This window comes from Ranitomeya imitator, chromosome 7 (assembly GCF_032444005.1).
Source record: "Ranitomeya imitator isolate aRanImi1 chromosome 7, aRanImi1.pri, whole genome shotgun sequence".
Classification (NCBI taxonomy): Eukaryota; Metazoa; Chordata; class Amphibia; order Anura; family Dendrobatidae; genus Ranitomeya; species Ranitomeya imitator.
The window spans coordinates 210,697,530-210,714,164 of NC_091288.1; the positions used below are offsets into that span (position 1 = coordinate 210,697,530).

General features: G+C 50.4%; 1 protein-coding gene across 1 annotated transcript in view; it reads right to left on the bottom strand.

The window, feature by feature from the left end:
- DRC3 (dynein regulatory complex subunit 3) overlaps positions 1-16,301 on the bottom strand; it is a gene marked incomplete at its 5' end in the record, with an annotated part of 17,725 nt that extends 1,424 nt beyond the window's left edge. The window contains 11 exons of the mRNA XM_069735649.1: positions 25-148; positions 1,504-1,574; positions 1,656-1,787; positions 2,057-2,231; positions 6,103-6,215; positions 6,362-6,481; positions 7,248-7,394; positions 9,157-9,323; positions 9,615-9,731; positions 15,822-15,995; positions 16,265-16,301. Of these exons, the coding sequence (XP_069591750.1) occupies positions 25-148; positions 1,504-1,574; positions 1,656-1,787; positions 2,057-2,231; positions 6,103-6,215; positions 6,362-6,481; positions 7,248-7,394; positions 9,157-9,323; positions 9,615-9,731; positions 15,822-15,995; positions 16,265-16,301 (1,377 nt within the window). The remainder of the gene's footprint in view (positions 1-24; positions 149-1,503; positions 1,575-1,655; positions 1,788-2,056; positions 2,232-6,102; positions 6,216-6,361; positions 6,482-7,247; positions 7,395-9,156; positions 9,324-9,614; positions 9,732-15,821; positions 15,996-16,264) is intronic.
- Positions 16,302-16,635: the final 334 nt, after the last annotated feature.

The window sequence follows — 16,635 nt, forward strand, 5'->3', positions numbered from 1 at the left end:
TGCCAGATCTACGTGTTCCATTACCGCTCGGAGTTCATCGGTCACGTCGTCGTCCATCTCCCCCTTCAGGACTCTCTCCAGCAGGCTGATGCTCAGCTCCAGGAGCTTCTCGTGGTGCTGGTTCTCCAGGTCTCTGATCTGGGCCATTGTATGGGGACGAGTCAGGGCAATTTCTAAAATTCCATCACTTTACCCAATGACTTGTCTTTTTATCTATTCCTCCCTCATATCTTAGCTTCATGTGGTGAGCAACTAAAGGTTATCTACTGTCCCCTGTTATCAGCCACTTTATTATCCCTCATCTACTGTCCCCTGTTATCAGCCACTTTATTATCCCTCATCTACTGTCCCCTGTTATCAGCCACTTTATTATCCCTCATCTACTGTCCCCTGTTATCAGCCACTTAATTATCCCTCATCTACTGTCCCCTGTTATCAGCCACTTTATTATCCCTCATCTACTGTCCCCTGTTATCAGCCACTTTATTATCCCTCATCTACTGTCCCCTGTTATCAGCCACTTTATTATCCCTCATCTACTGTCCCCTGTTATCAGCCACTTTATTATCCCTCATCTACTGTCCCCTGTTATCAGCCACTTTATTATCCCTCATCTACTGTCCCCTGTTATCAGCCACTTTATTATCCCTCATCTACTGTCCCCTGTTATCAGCCACTTTATTTTCCCTCATCTACTGTCCCCTGTTATCAGCCACTTTATTATCCCTCATCTCCCATGGTGAAGGACCTCGCTTATCTCCAAAAAAAAAAAAAAGTTCAGGGAGTCAATAAACCTTGTAAGTATAGTACCGGTTTTCAACATCTCCGCAAGCTGTCAGTGAATAGGAGGATTTGTAGTTCACTGGCGAAATGTCCTGCTCATGTAATAACTGCTTAAGTATTTGCCAGTAATCTACTTTTAAAAAGGGGTTAATAAGGAATAGTATATGGCTAGAATATGCCTTTAAAGGGGTTTTGGAAAACCACTGTTCCCTGGATTTAATTTTTTTTTAAATATGTGTATTACTCACCCTTCTCAGGTCCAGGGCCGCTCCTCCGTATTGTCTGGAGCGCTGATGTTGCGTCAAGAGCGCCGTAGCCAATTAACTCGTGCCATCAAAGAGCTGAGCGCATTGATTGGCTGCTACCATATCACATCCGCGATGCAGACAATGAGACACTTGGAGCTTTGGCGCCGGACCTGGGGCAGGTGAGTAAGGCGCATACAGCAGGATTTAACAGGTTAACATCCGCGTGCTGAGCGTTGTTAAAGGCACTTGTCGTGACGGGGTTGATGATTACTGTGAGAATGTGGGGGCTGCAGCGCCCCTGCCCATTGGGGTACGCAAGGAGCCGCAACTTCACAGCCTGCCCTATTCCTTGAAAAGGATCTCATTGCGTGACAGCAAGCAGAGATCTTGACGCATTGAAGTAGAAAACTATGGTAGGAAGTTGTTTTACTTTGTCCGCTGCCTCCAGCCTTTACGGACTGAGAAAGGATATAGGCTCTGCACGGTTTCCAGGAACGCGGACACCAGATCGCCAATATTTCGCTCGTATTCCTTTATGATTTCCTGCGGGAAGGAGAATGGACCAGGTGATCACCGACCCAAAGCATCGCTGCCGGATCTGCACCAATGGATCGCTCCTCATACCTCGAGCTGATCCACCAGCTGAATCTCCAGCTGTAACAGTGCGTCCATCAGCTGCGCCACGTCCTGGCTGTACTGCAAGGATTTAGCATCCAGAATGTGCTGCTCGGTGATCTGGGAGAGTTCATATAGCAGCTGCCGAAAAACGAACAAATCTGGCTGTAAGATCAGATAGAAAGCAGCACAGACAGATCTACTACAGAACAGCCCGGGCTCCAGCACAGAACTACAGCGGGAGCAGTCAGGAATGAAAAACATGGGAGGAACTGTAGCAAATCCTCAGCCGTGACAAGGTTTAGGTTTGCATTCGTTGACAGCAAGCAGAGATCTTGCAGAATTGCAATGGTGAGTTTCAGACCTATTCGTGATTAGAAGCCCCGTAGACCGTGATGTCCCTTCCTCACCTCGTTATTTTTCGACTCCAATTCTTGGATTTTCTTGGCTCCGGCCTCCTGGTTTTCCGTCACGGCTTCCTGCAGACATTCGTTGAATACCGCCATCTCTGCTTCCCTTTTTTCGTGGTGCTTGAGGCCGTAGTCGAATATATTCTGGCAGATTTCAGTGCATTTTGTCCTATAGGTGAGGGGCAGGCTAAGGAATTGCACAGGCACGACGGCTCGTGATACCATGGGGTAAGTGGGGAGAAGGCGGGCGGCGAAAACTGGGATCAAGTTTAGAATTACCGAAACCGCCATATGGTGCCAGGATAATGCGCAGCGTGCAATGGTCACTATCGCCCCAAACAACTAGATCTAATGTGATAAAGTGATCCGTCTATTTAGCTACAAATTATGTCTCATCTCCGGAAAAATCCCTATAAAAGTAGAGGCACAAGGTGTCTCCCCCTTGTATAATAAGAGTGGGAGCAGGGGTTTGTCTCTACAGGAAGTGAGGGCGGGGCTTCATTACTGTACAGGAAGTGAGGGCGGGGCTTCATTACTGTACAGGAAGTGAGGGCGGGGCTTCATTACTGTACAGGAAGTGAGGGCGGGGCTTCATTACTGTACAGGAAGTGAGGGCGGGGCTTCATTACTGTACAGGAAGTGAGGGCGGGGCTTCATTACTGTACAGGAAGTGAGGGCGGGGCTTCATTACTGTACAGGAAGTGAGGGCGGGGCTTCATTGTTGTACAGGAAGTGAGGGCGGGGCTTCGTTACTGTACAGGAAGTGAGGGCGGGGCTTCGTTACTGTACAGGAAGGTAGGGCGGGGCTTCATTTCTGTACAGGAAGGTAGGGCGGGGCTTCATTACTGTACAGGAAGTGAGGGCGGGGCTTCATTGTTGTACAGGAAGTGAGGGCGGGCTTCGTTACTGTACAGGAAGTGAGGGTGGGGCTTCATTTCTGTACAGGAAGGGAGGGCAGGGCTTCATTACTGTACAGGAAGTGAGAGCGGGGTTTCATTGTTGTACAGGAAGTGAGGACGGGGCTTCGTTACTGTACAGGAAGTGAGGGTGGGGCTTCATTTCTGTACAGGAAGGGAGGGCAGGGCTTCATTACTGTACAGGAAGGGAGGGCGGAACTTCATCATTGTACAGGAAATGAGGGCGGAACTTCGTCTCTACCCAAAGTGGGAGTCCTTCTCTCTACAGGAAGTGGGGGGCAGTGCTTCATCACCGTACAGGAAATGAGGGTGTAACTTCATCTCTACCCAAAGTGGGGGTCTTTCTACAGGAAATGGAAGTGGGGCTTTGTTTTGTTACAGGAAGTGGAGGAGGGGCTTTTTTTCACTACAGGAAGTGGGTGCGGCTCTTTGTTTCTCTACAGGAAGTGGAGGCAGGTCTTTGTCTCTCTAGCGGAAGTTGGGGCAGGACTTTGTAAGAAGTGGGGTGGGTCTTTGTCTCTCTAGCGGAAGTTGGGGCAGGACTTTGTAAGAAGTGGGGGTGGGTCTTTGTCTCTCTAGAGGAAGTTGGGGCGGGACTTTGTAAGAAGTGGGGTGGGTCTTTGTCTCTCTAGCGGAAGTTGGGGCAGGACTTTGTAAGAAGTGGGGGTGGGTCTTTGTCTCTCTAGAGGAAGTTGGGGCGGGACTTTGTAAGAAGTGGGGTGGGTCTTTGTCTCTCTAGAGGAAGTTGGGGCGGGACTTTGTAAGAAGTGGGGTGGGTCTTTGTCTCTCTAGAGGAAGTTGGGGCGGGTCTTTGTAAGAAGTGGGGGTGGGTCTTTGTCTCTCTAGAGGAAGTTGGGGCGGGACTTTGTAAGAAGTGGGGGTGGGTCTTTGTCTCTCTAGAGGAAGTTGGGGCGGGACTTTGTAAGAAATGGGGTGGGTCTTTGTCTCTCTAGAGGAAGTTGGGGCGGGACTTTGTAAGAAGTGGGGGTGGGTCTTTGTCTCTCTAGCGGAAGTTGGGGCGGGACTTTGTAAGAAGTGGGGGTGGGTCTTTGTCTCTCTAGAGGAAGTTGGGGCGGGACTTTGTAAGAAGTGGGGTGGGTCTTTGTCTCTCTAGAGGAAGTTGGGGCGGGACTTTGTAAGAAGTGGGGGTGGGTCTTTGTCTCTCTAGAGGAAGTTGGGGCGGGACTTTGTAAGAAGTGGGGGTGGGTCTTTGTCTCTCTAGAGGAAGTTGGGGCGAGACTTTGTAAGAAGTGGGGTGGGTCTTTGTCTCTCTAGAGGAAGTTGGGGCGGGACTTTGTAAGAAGTGGGGTGGGTCTTTGTCTCTCTAGAGGAAGTTGGGGCGGGACTTTGTAAGAAGTGGGGGTGGGTCTTTGTCTCTCTAGAGGAAGTTGGGGCGGGACTTTGTAAGAAGTGGGGTGGGTCTTTGTCTCTCTAGAGGAAGTTGGGGCGGGTCTTTGTAAGAAGTGGGGGTGTGTCTTTGTCTCTCTAGAGGAAGTTGGGGCGGGACTTTGTAAGAAGTGGGGTGGGTCTTTGTCTCTCTAGAGGAAGTTGGGGCGGGTCTTTGTAAGAAGTGGGGGTGGGTCTTTGTCTCTCTAGAGGAAGTTGGGGCGGGACTTTGTAAGAAGTGGGGGTGGGTCTTTGTCTCTCTAGAGGAAGTTGGGGCGGGTCTTTGTAAGAAGTGGGGGTGGGTCTTTGTCTCTCTAGAGGAAGTTGGGGCGGGACTTTGTAAGAAGTGGGGGTGGGTCTTTGTCTCTCTAGAGGAAGTTGGGGCGGGTCTTTGTAAGAAGTGGGGGTGGGTCTTTGTCTCTCTAGAGGAAGTTGGGGCGGGACTTTGTAAGAAGTGGGGTGGGTCTTTGTCTCTCTAGAGGAAGTTGGGGTGGGTCTTTGTCTCTCTAGAGGAAGTTGGGGCGGGACTTTGTAAGAAGTGGGGGTGGGTCTTTGTCTCTAGAGGAAGTTGGGGCGGGACTTTGTAAGAAGTGGGGGTGGGTCTTTGTCTCTCTAGAGGAAGTTGGGGCGGGACTTTGTAAGAAGTGGGGGTGGGTCTTTGTCTCTCTAGAGGGAGTTGGGGCGGGACTTTGTAAGAAGTGGGGGTGGGTCTTTGTCTCTCTAGAGGAAGTTGGGGCGAGACTTTGTAAGAAGTGGGGGTGGGTCTTTGTCTCTCTAGAGGAAGTTGGGGCGAGACTTTGTAAGAAGTGGGGGTGGGTCTTTGTCTCTAGAGGAAGTTGGGGCGGGACTTTGTAAGAAGTGGGGTGGGTCTTTGTCTCTCTAGAGGAAGTTGGGGCGGGACTTTGTAAGAAGTGGGGGTGGGTCTTTGTCTCTCTAGAGGAAGTTGGGGCGAGACTTTGTAAGAAGTGGGGGTGGGTCTTTGTCTCTCTAGAGGAAGTTGGGGCGGGACTTTGTAAGAAGTGGGGGTGGGTCTTTGTCTCTCTAGAGGAAGTTGGGGCGGGACTTTGTAAGAAGTGGGGTGGGTCTTTGTCTCTCTAGAGGAAGTTGGGGCGGGACTTTGTAAGAAGTGGGGGTGGGTCTTTGTCTCTCTAGAGGAAGTTGGGGCGAGACTTTGTAAGAAGTGGGGGTGGGTCTTTGTCTCTCTAGAGGAAGTTGGGGCGGGACTTTGTAAGAAGTGGGGGTGGGTCTTTGTCTCTCTAGAGGAAGTTGGGGCGGGACTTTGTAAGAAGTGGGGGTGGGTCTTTGTCTCTCTAGAGGAAGTTGGGGCGAGACTTTGTAAGAAGTGGGGGTGGGTCTTTGTCTCTTATCTACTGTCTGTCAAACCACATACAGACATAACAGAGAAACGACTTTCATCTTAGGGCAAGCAAGCCATTGGACAATGGTAGAAGTAATGCATACTGGGAAGTGAAGGAAAGGTAGTTTCAGCACCTATAGTGCTGGCAGAATGCAGATGAATAGGCACCACCCACTGGTGAAGAGCAGAAGGCAAGTTACAGAGCATGAGAATTGGGATAGTTCCTGAACATATTAAACTGGACTGTGCACCAAAAGCAGTTGTACCTTGTGAGCGAAGGCGGCAGCTTTTCTACAGGTTTTACGTGAAAGGTCGGGTTTGCTTTCAATAACGAGTCCGCATAATGCCGCCATATTCACTGTACAAGATGCATAATAAAAGGATATGATTCCACCAGTTCAGCGACAGCGGGAAGGGCTGAGAGCCGGGATCCCTCCACGTCCTCTGCGTACATCCCCTCAAACAGGTAGGGGCCGTTCAGATACTCCACATAGGCGGCCTGGACAGAAAATGGAGGATTAGAGCAGCTGGTGCCTGGTGTCTGCACGGGATGGGGGACAGCACTACGATGTCATGACTGATGAGGGGGCTGGACAGGGGAACACCAAGCCCCTTCCACACTTAGGTCTATTATTTGGCGAGTACCTTGTGTGCATCCAGCTCTCGCTGATGCTTCTCCGCTTTCTCTTGCTTCACCGTCTCCAGGGTTTCGTTCTGATTCAGCTCCTCGATGGAATACTGGTACTTCACGTTGGCAATGTCCCTCTATGGTACAAAACGGAGGCCTTAAAGGGGTTGTCCACTGCTTTTATATTGATGGCCTACCCTTAGGATAGGTCATCATTGTCAGATTGGTGAGGATGCCACACTTGGTTCCCCTGCAGGTCGGATGGGATCAGTTGCGGATCTGCGCAGCACCAATCTGTCAACTGGCGCAGCGCGGGACTGTAGATCCACTCCCATGTGTAAGAATAGGGGAATGTCTGCAGCACTGGACCACTGTAAAGATGGCAGATCTGCCCTGTGCGCAGCTCCGCAACTGATCTCATCCATCCGGCAGGGGAACCAAGTGTTGCATCCTCACCAATCTGAGATTGATGACCTATTCTAAGGTCATGCCATCGGTATTTAAGTAATGGACAACCCCTTTAAATTAAAGGGGTTGTGCCACATTTATATTTAATATTATGTAGAATTATGCATTTTACTCACTTTATCAATTGACCCCTGTTTAAAAAAAAAAATGTTTTATTACAAAGCTCTTTACCTCTTATGCTAATGATAGCGCCCCCTGGTGCTCCAAAAGATGGCCATTGTGCATCCATGAAAAAAACCTTCACCGGGGGCGTGCGTGGTCACACCTCAGTCTTTTTCTATTCTTTGTCCATAGTAAAGTGTGATCCTGAGTTCTTGGCCGGCTCTATGCAAGTGCAGTGATAGATCTGCATGGCGCAGAGCTTGGACGCCGGACCCCCCTTTACTATGGTCCTTGGCTATGGTGATACTGCCGAGAAAAGAACAATATACGTACTATGTTCTCGTCTACCAGTCGGAAGTCCAGGTACACCAGGTCTGGCAGATGGGCCGCCAGGAATAATTTATAATGTTCATCTTCAGACAGAGGATTTCCTGACAGATTCAGGGTCCTCAGATGCTTGAATCTGCGGAGGTAGATGAGCTGGAGGCAAGGAAATAACACAGAGTTATGTGAAGATGTCAGGAGTTCTACGCATCCCTCATAGCATCATTTATACATATAGAGAGTAAAAGGGGGGTGAGGAACATGTGGCTGCTTTCTTCTTAAACAGCACCACCCTGACCACAGGCTGTGTCAGGTACTGCAGCTCCGCTACAGTCACTTCAATACAGCTCGGACACAAAACATGGACAGGTGTGGTGCCGTTTCTGTGTGTCATGGTCTGAGTATGGACCACAACACGAGGACTGGAGACGGGTCCCCTGACTGGGACTTGCTGCATCCGTTCTGTGTAATGCGGTTCATACTCGGACCATGATATACAGACTTCTGAAATTGGCCTTACAAATCAGCCATGTTGCTCTGGACCTGAAAACTCCCTTTAACCCTGCTGTTATCTTCGGTCAAAAATGACCGACCTTGAACTTCAATATTCTTTAAAATATTCAAGATGCGCCTCTGAAACCCGTGGCCGACTGACCCATCCTCAATTTAAGTCAATCAACCACAAGTTTCAGAACCACATCTTGAACACCCGCAAAAATACCAAAGTTCAAAATAGGTCTCCCCTGACCGAAGACAACAGCAGGGTTAAGTTTAAAAAGAGTTAAATTGTGCCATAACCAATTAATAGACTTTCTAGGGGGCTAAGTGAGATGCACGTGATAGGTGACAAATGTATGATTCCTGGCGAAGACACGACAGGTGAAACGCGCGTCGAGGCCTCTCCCTTTGCTGACTGCACGCCGGCATTCATGACCAACATGTCCCAAGGTAACTTTATTTAATTATAGTGACACCTATGTCTAATTTTGTTACCTGGAACATACTATGTGCTCCCTGTCCTCCACTATTTATAGGGTTTAACCCTTAGGGATTGTCTAAATTAAGACTGTGTGCACTTTAGGATCGCTAACCTGAGTATGACTATCTGGTATATGCTGGTATGCGGTTAGAGCAAGGGTGTTTGGATTTATGATGTTATCTTTAGCATCCTTTTTACCATCTATGTATGCTATTTTTTAGCTGTTGCTTTCCCTTTCACCTTTTTGTCTATATATTATGCTTAGTTATACCATGTTTATGTATATTTAATATGTTAATACACGTATCTTTGTATATTTATCATCCTCTCCGATACCTCTATTTTTCAGCATGGACCTTATAATTATTAAAGCACAATCTTTTTTGATCTAGCAATATTACTATTACCTTATCGGTCCGGTGTGTTTTTTTTTTTTTTAGGTTTATCTGGTATGGCCTAGAGGTATAATCCAAGTATAAAAAAAGAAGATGAGGGCACTCACCAGTCTTCTTGAAATGCAAAAACTTTTATTAACACATCCAGATAAAATTCATGGCCGTGAACGACGGAGCCAAAGCTCTTGTGAGCAGGGGGGAACGGAGACGACGGCCGTTTCGCACTGTGCTTGCGCTTCTACGGGTCAGCCTAGAGGTATGCCCTCTGTTGGCCAAGTGGGCGTTCTTGTTTAGGTGTTGATCCTTGGGGTCTACCTGCTGAGACCCCAGTAATCATGAAGTCCCCTATGGGTATGGAGCGGCAGTTCACGTGACCACTGCTCCAATCATTGCCTATCGAAGCGGTGGTCGCACGTGGGAATTTGGGACCCTCATTGGGGCCGTCAGACTTCAGCGATCCTACATTTATCTGTCCATCTGGGGGATGGGTCATAAATGATCGCAGTGTATACCCCACCCCTCCGGACCCTACGTCCTGCCTTACGTTTTCCAGCGAGGTCAGGTTGTTGTTCCCTATGGACAGGACCTGCAGATTCTTCAGACTGTCCATGTTCTCCAGGGCTGAGATGCGGTTGTTGTACAGACAGAGATCCTCCAGCTTGGTGAGAGCACTCAGGCCTTCAATCACCTCGATGTTGTTGAAAGACAGGTCTGTGAGATGTCACAATATGATTGGTTATTTAGCCGATTTTCCTACGATATGCCATCACTTGGGCATCTGTGAATGAAGGGCGTGCATTGGCTCAGCTCTACGGAGAACCGCAGCCCGCCATATTGGGGAGAATGGGACCAGCGGCAGTTCCCTGCACAGTCAGGAGTGCCTCTGTGCAGCAACAAATGAATGGAGGATGCGGACTTACAGGAGGACAACGTTCTCACGATCTGCAAGTTTCCCAGCGATAACGGCAATAGAGAGGAATTGTATGGAAGCAGTTTACTCACCGAGCCAAACTAAATGCACCAACGTGTCCAGTCCCTGGATCTTCTCAATGATGTTGTTGTCCAGCTGTAGTTTGGTCAGATTGTGGAACTGCCACAGATTATCCACCTTCAGGATGTCTGAAACAATGAAACCGACATTAATCCATCTGTCATCTGTCACATCATGCGGCGTGGACCCTCATCATCAGATCAGTGGGGGTCCTGGACACCCTAGAGGATGATTTCAGTGTCACAAGTCACTTTGGAACAGCAATTTAATTAAGTAAACCTCCCGAATTGTTCCCCGAGCGATACCTAAGATGAAACCACAGCGTTCCATGAAATAGCGGCTCTGATCCTTTGTTCCATCTCACTATGGTTGGGACTGAGTAGAGCAGAGGTCGAACACCATGACTATAGGACTGATGGAGAAAGCCTAGCACCATATATAGGACTGATGGAGAAAGCCTAGCACCATATATAGGACTGATGGAGAAAGCCTAGCACCATATATAGGACTGATGGAGAAAGCCTAGCACCATATATAGGACTGATGGAGAAAGCCTAGCACCATATATAGGACTGATGGAGAAAGCCTAGCACCATATATAGGACTGATGGAGAAAGCCTAGCACCATATATAGGACTGATGGAGAAAGCCTAGCACCATATATAGGACTGGTGGAGAAAGCCTAGCACCATATATAGGATTGGTGGAGAAAGCCTAGCACCATATATAGGACTGACGGAGAAAGCCTAGCACCATATATAGGACTGACGGAGAAAGCCTAGCACCATATATAGGACTGACGGAGAAAGCCTAGCGCCATATATAGGACTGACGGAGAAAGCCTAGCACCATATATAGGACTGATGGAGAAAGCCTAGCACCATATATAGGACTGATGGAGAAAGCCTAGCACCATACATAGGACTGGTGGAGAAAGCCTAGCACCATATATAGGACTGGTGGAGAAAGCCTAGCACCATATATAGGATTGGTGGAGAAAGCCTAGCACCATATATAGGACTGACGGAGAAAGCCTAGCACCATATATAGGACTGACGGAGAAAGCCTAGCGCCATATATAGGACTGACGGAGAAAGCCTAGCGCCATATATAGGACTGACGGAGAAAGCCTAGCGCCATATATAGGACTGAAGGAGAAAGCCTAGCACCATATATAGGACTGGTGGAGAAAGCCTAGCACCATATATAGGACTGACGGAGAAAGCCTAGCACCATATATAGGACTGACGGAGAAAGCCTAGCACCATATATAGGACTGACGGAGAAAGCCTAGCACCATATATAGGACTGACGGAGAAAGCCTAGCACCATATATAGGACTGATGGAGAAAGCCTAGCACCATATATAGGACTGACGGAGAAAGCCTAGCGCCATATATAGGACTGATGGAGAAAGCCTAGCACCATATATAGGACTGACGGAGAAAGCCTAGCGCCATATATAGGACTGATGGAGAAAGCCTAGCACCATATATAGGACTGATGGAGAAAGCCTAGCACCATATATAGGACTGACGGAGAAAGCCTAGCACCATATATAGGACTGACGGAGAAAGCCTAGCGCCATATATAGGACTGATGGAGAAAGCCTAGCACTGTCCGCCATCATAGAAAATGATCCAGCTCCCGGTACGTTGTAGATAAAAATCGATGATTTATTCTTATTCATTTAAAAAAAAAAAGTATCCAAAAACATTTACTAAAAATATTTGGAGAAAGGGGGGAAACATGGGAGGAAAACCATGTAATTACCAGACGCGTTTCGAACAAGACATGTTCTTAGACTAAGAAGTCCAAGAACCAAGTTTAGGAACATGTCTTGCTGGGCGCTGGCAGCGGCGCTGGTCGCGGACCCCCGGACCCGGTGAGCTGGTTCATTGCCTTGCATTTATACCCCGTCATATAGACATTACATGGCATCGTGCATGCGTGACTGCAATGTCATCCCATCTTGATGGCAGTGAGATGGAACCTGGCTAAGAACCCAAACGATCGTTGAAATCCCCAGAGATGAGACATTTATCACCTACTCTATAGTTAGATTAAAAAAAAAAAAAAGGTAATTTTCAGATAAAACGTCTTTGAGGATCTAAGCACGTGGGAGAACCCATAGTTGTGTCAGGGTCCACAATGCCCAAGGTTCAAACTGCATCTGCAGTACACGTCCAGTGGATGTCAGCACTGTATGTATGGGGTGCGCGAAACAGCTGAGCTTACTCCATGCATAGGGGACGGCAACAACTGCGATCAGAGCTAGGGGTGCTACTGACTTTCTCATGGCAACCAGGGGGGCTCCACTGAAAACCCCTGTGTCTGTGATCAGAGCTAGGGGTGCTACTGACTGTCTCATGGCAAGCAGGGGGGCTCCACTGAAAACCCCTGGGTCTGCGATCAGAGCTAGGGGTGCTACTGACTGTCTCATGGCAAGCAGGGGGGCTCCACTGAAAACCCCTGGGTCTGCGATCAGAGCTAGGGGTGCTACTGACTGTCTCATGGCAACCAGGGGGGCTCCACTGAAAACCCCTGGGTCTGCGATCGGAGCTAGGGGTGCTACTGACTGTCTCATGGCAACCAGGGGGGCTCCACTGAAAACCCCTGGGTCTGCGATCAGAGCTAGGGGTGCTACTGACTGTCTCATGGCAACCAGGGGGGCTCCACTGAAAACCCCTGGGTCTGCGATCAGAGCTAGGGGTGCTACTGACTGTCTCATGGCAACCAGGGGGGCTCCACTGAAAACCCCTGGGTCTGCGATCAGAGCTAGGGGTGCTACTGACTGTCTCATGGCAACCAGGGGGGCTCCACTGAAAACCCCTGGGTCTGCGATCAGAGCTAGGGGTGCTACTGACTGTCTCATGGCAACCAGGGGGGCTCCACTGAAAACCCCTGGGTCTGCGATCAGAGCTAGGGGTGCTACTGACTGTCTCATGGCAACCAGGGGGGCTCCACTGAAAACCCCTGGGTCTGCGATCAGAGCTAGGGGTGCTACTGACTGTCTCATGGCAACCAGGGGGGCTCCACTGAAAACCCTTGGGTCTGCGATCGGAGCTAGGGGTGCTACTGACTGTCTCATGGCAACCAGGGGGGCTCCACTGAAAACCCCTGTGTCTGCGATCAGAGCTAGGGGTGCTACTGACTGTCTCATGGCAACCAGGGGGGCTCCACTGAAAACCCCTGTGTCTGCGATCAGAGCTAGGGGTGCTACTGACTGTCTCATGGCAACCAGGGGGGCTCCACTGAAAACCCTTGGGTCTGCGATCGGAGCTAGGGGTGCTACTGACTGTCTCATGGCAACCAGGGGGGCTCCACTGAAAACCCCTGGGTCTGCGATCGGAGCTAGGGGTGCTACTGACTGTCTCATGGCAACCAGGGGGGCTCCACTGAAAACCCCTGGGTCTGCGATCAGAGCTAGGGGTGCTACTGACTGTCTCATGGCAACCAGGGGGGCTCCACTGAAAACCCCTGGGTCTGCGATCGGAGCTAGGGGTGCTACTGACTGTCTCATGGCAACCAGGGGGGCTCCATTAAAAACCCCTGTGTCTGCGATCGGAGCTAGGGGTGCTACTGACTGTCTCATGGCAACCAGGGGGGCTCCACTGAAAACCCCTGTGTCTGCGATCAGAGCTAGGGGTGCTACTGACTGTCTCATGGCAACCAGGGGGGCTCCACTGAAAACCCCTGGGTCTGCGATCAGAGCTAGGGGTGCTACTGACTGTCTCATGGCAACCAGGGGGGCTCCACTGAAAACCCCTGGGTCTGCGATCAGAGCTAGGGGTGCTACTGACTGTCTCATGGCAACCAGGGGGCTCCACTGAAAACCCCTGGGTCTGCGATCAGAGCTAGGGGTGCTACTGACTTTCTCATGGCAACCAGGGGGGCTCCACTGAAAACCCCTGAGTCTGTGATCAGAGCTAGGGGTGCTACTGACTTTCTCATGGCAACCAGGGGGGCTCCACTGAAAACCCCTGTGTCTGCGATCAGAGCTAGGGGGTGTTACTGACTGTCTCATGGCAACCAGGGGGGCTCCACTGAAAACCCCTGGGTCTGCGATCGGAGCTAGGGGTGCTACTGACTTTCTCATGGCAACCAGGGGGGCTCCACTGAAAACCCCTGTGTCTGCGATCGGATCTAGGGGTGCTACTGACTGTCTCATGGCAACCAGGGGGGCTCCACTGAAAACCCCTGTGTCTGCGATCAGAGCTAGGGGGTGTTACTGACTGTCTCATGGCAACCAGGGGGGCTCCACTGAAAACCCCTGGGTCTGCGATCGGAGCTAGGGGTGCTACTGACTTTCTCATGGCAACCAGGGGGGCTCCACTGAAAACCCCTGTGTCTGCGATCGGATCTAGGGGTGCTACTGACTGTCTCATGGCAACCAGGGGGGCTCCACTGAAAACCCCTGTGTCTGCGATCGGATCTAGGGGTGCTACTGACTTTCTCATGGCAACCAGGGGGGCTCCACTGAAAACCCCTGTGTCTGCGATCGGATCTAGGGGTGCTACTGACTTTCTCATGGCAACCAGTGAAATCCTCTGCGTCCGCCATATATGAGATCAGTAATTTACAATACTCTGCAATATCGCATTATTGTATTGTGCAAGTCACCCAGGAAGACTAATAAAAAGTGTAAAAACAAAATTATATATATAAAAAATTGAAATTAAAGCTCATACAGTGAACATGGAAATAAGAAAAAAAACTGAATAAATTAATAAATTAATTAAATCAATAAATAAAAATTGCTGTTTTATCATCGCTTCTCCTTCCAAAAAAATGGAAAATAAAGAGATCAGAAAGTCGTACAGAGGAACAAATGGTGAAAGTGAATCTGCAGCTTGTACTGCAAAGAATGAGCCCCAAAACGACTTTATGGACCGGAGGAAAAAAGTTACAGCTCTTGGAAGTTGAGGAGGAAAACTGTGAAAGTGAAGCGGAGCAGCCAGGACCCTGACACCCGAGGGCGACATAAGGCCCCTGACACCCGAGGGCGACATAAGGCTCCTGACACCCGAGGGCGACATAAGGCCCCTTACACCCGAGGGCGACATAAGGACCCTGACACCCGAGGGCGACATAAAGACCCTGACACCCGAGGGCGACATAAGGACCCTGACACCCGAGGGCGACATAAGGACCCTGACACCCGAGGGCGACATAAGGACCCTGACACCCGAGGGCGACATAAGGACCCTGACACCCGAGGACGACATAAGGACCCTGACACCCGAGGGCGACATAAGGCCCCTGACACCCGAGGGCGACATAAAGACCCTGACACCCGAGGGCGACATAAGGACCCTGACACCCGAGGGCGACATAAGGCCCCTGACACCCGAGGGCGACATAAGGCCCCTGACACCCGAGGGCGACATAAGGCCCCTGACACCCGAGGGCGACATAAGGCCCCTGACACCCGAGGGCGACATAAGGACCCTGACACCCGAGGACGACATAAGGACCCTGACACCCGAGGGCGACATAAGGCCCCTGACACCCGAGGGCGACATAAGGCCCCTGACACCCGAGGGCGACATAAGGCCCCTGACACCCGAGGGCGACATAAGGCCCCTGACACCCGAGGGCGACATAAGGCCCCTGACACCCGAGGGCGACATAAGGACCCTGACACCCGAGGGCGACATAAGGCCCCTGACACCCGAGGGCGACATAAAGACCCTGACACCCGAGGGCGACATAAGGCCCCTGACACCCGAGGGCGACATAAGGACCCTGACACCCGAGGGCGACATAAGGACCCTGACACCCGAGGGCGACATAAAGACCCTGACACCCGAGGGCGACATAAGGCCCCTGACACCCGAGGGCGACATAAGGACCCTGACACCCGAGGGCGACATAAGGACCCTGACACCCGAGGGTGACATAAGGCCCCTGACACCCGAGGGCGACATAAGGACCCTGACACCCGAGGGCGACATAAGGACCCTGACACCCGAGGGCGACATAAGGACCCTGACACCCGAGGGCGACATAAGGCCCCTGACACCCGAGGGCGACATAAAGACCCTGACACCCGAGGGCGACATAAGGCCCCTGACACCCGAGGGCGACATAAGGACCCTGACACCCGAGGGCGACATAAGGACCCTGACACCCGAGGGCGACATAAGGACCCTGACACCCGAGGGCGACATAACCCCGGAGCGGCTCCTGGCCGCGATGCTGCAGGCTCGTCTCACTCTTGAAGTCGAGGCGTAAGCTGGTGACGTCCTTGAAGCTGACGCCCTCCATCTTGGCGATGCGGCCGGCCTCCCCCCGCGGACCCTGCTCCTCCACGGCGTCTCTCAGCATCTCCTCATCCATCACGTTCGGCTCCGCAGTGTCATACATGGCGCTCGGCTTCGGCTTCTTTCCTAAAAGTGAAAAAAAAACATCTGTATATTCACTGACAGCAAGCAGAATTAGAGGCAAAAAATGACAAGAAACCAAAATAAAAGGTGTATTAGATGATAGAGAACGTTGTACTACACCGTAGGACTCGCTGGTACTTGTAGTTCCACACCTGGCTATTCCTAAAGTACCCGCTGTACTATGACAACGCCTAAGATTCTCTTTATGTTTCAGTGCAATTTAAAAAAAAAACAGTAAATAAATTGAAAAACACAAAAGTTCCATTATTTACCTGTCAGATCTGCAAACGCTGCAAAGTGTTTGGATGGTTACTAAGGGAAACGGGGCACGTGATCCGAATTGACCAATAAATAAGCATAAACTTTAAGGAGCACTGGCACAAATAAAGTTTCCATATTCAAATTATAATGAGCCAACAGGAATTGGTTATTGAAAATGACGTCACGAGAAGGTGGGTGTTCTTAATGACCAAGAAATGTCAAGGGCCATTAGCCAATCAGAATCAAAGGGCGGGTGTTGGTCCTGTCATCTTCATCGGATAGCAGGGGAGACAAGTCATTTCTAATTGGCCGAGGACTCAGTATGTCAAATTAAATGACAGGAGAAGTGTCCAATCAGATGTGGATGATGCTAATTTTTTTT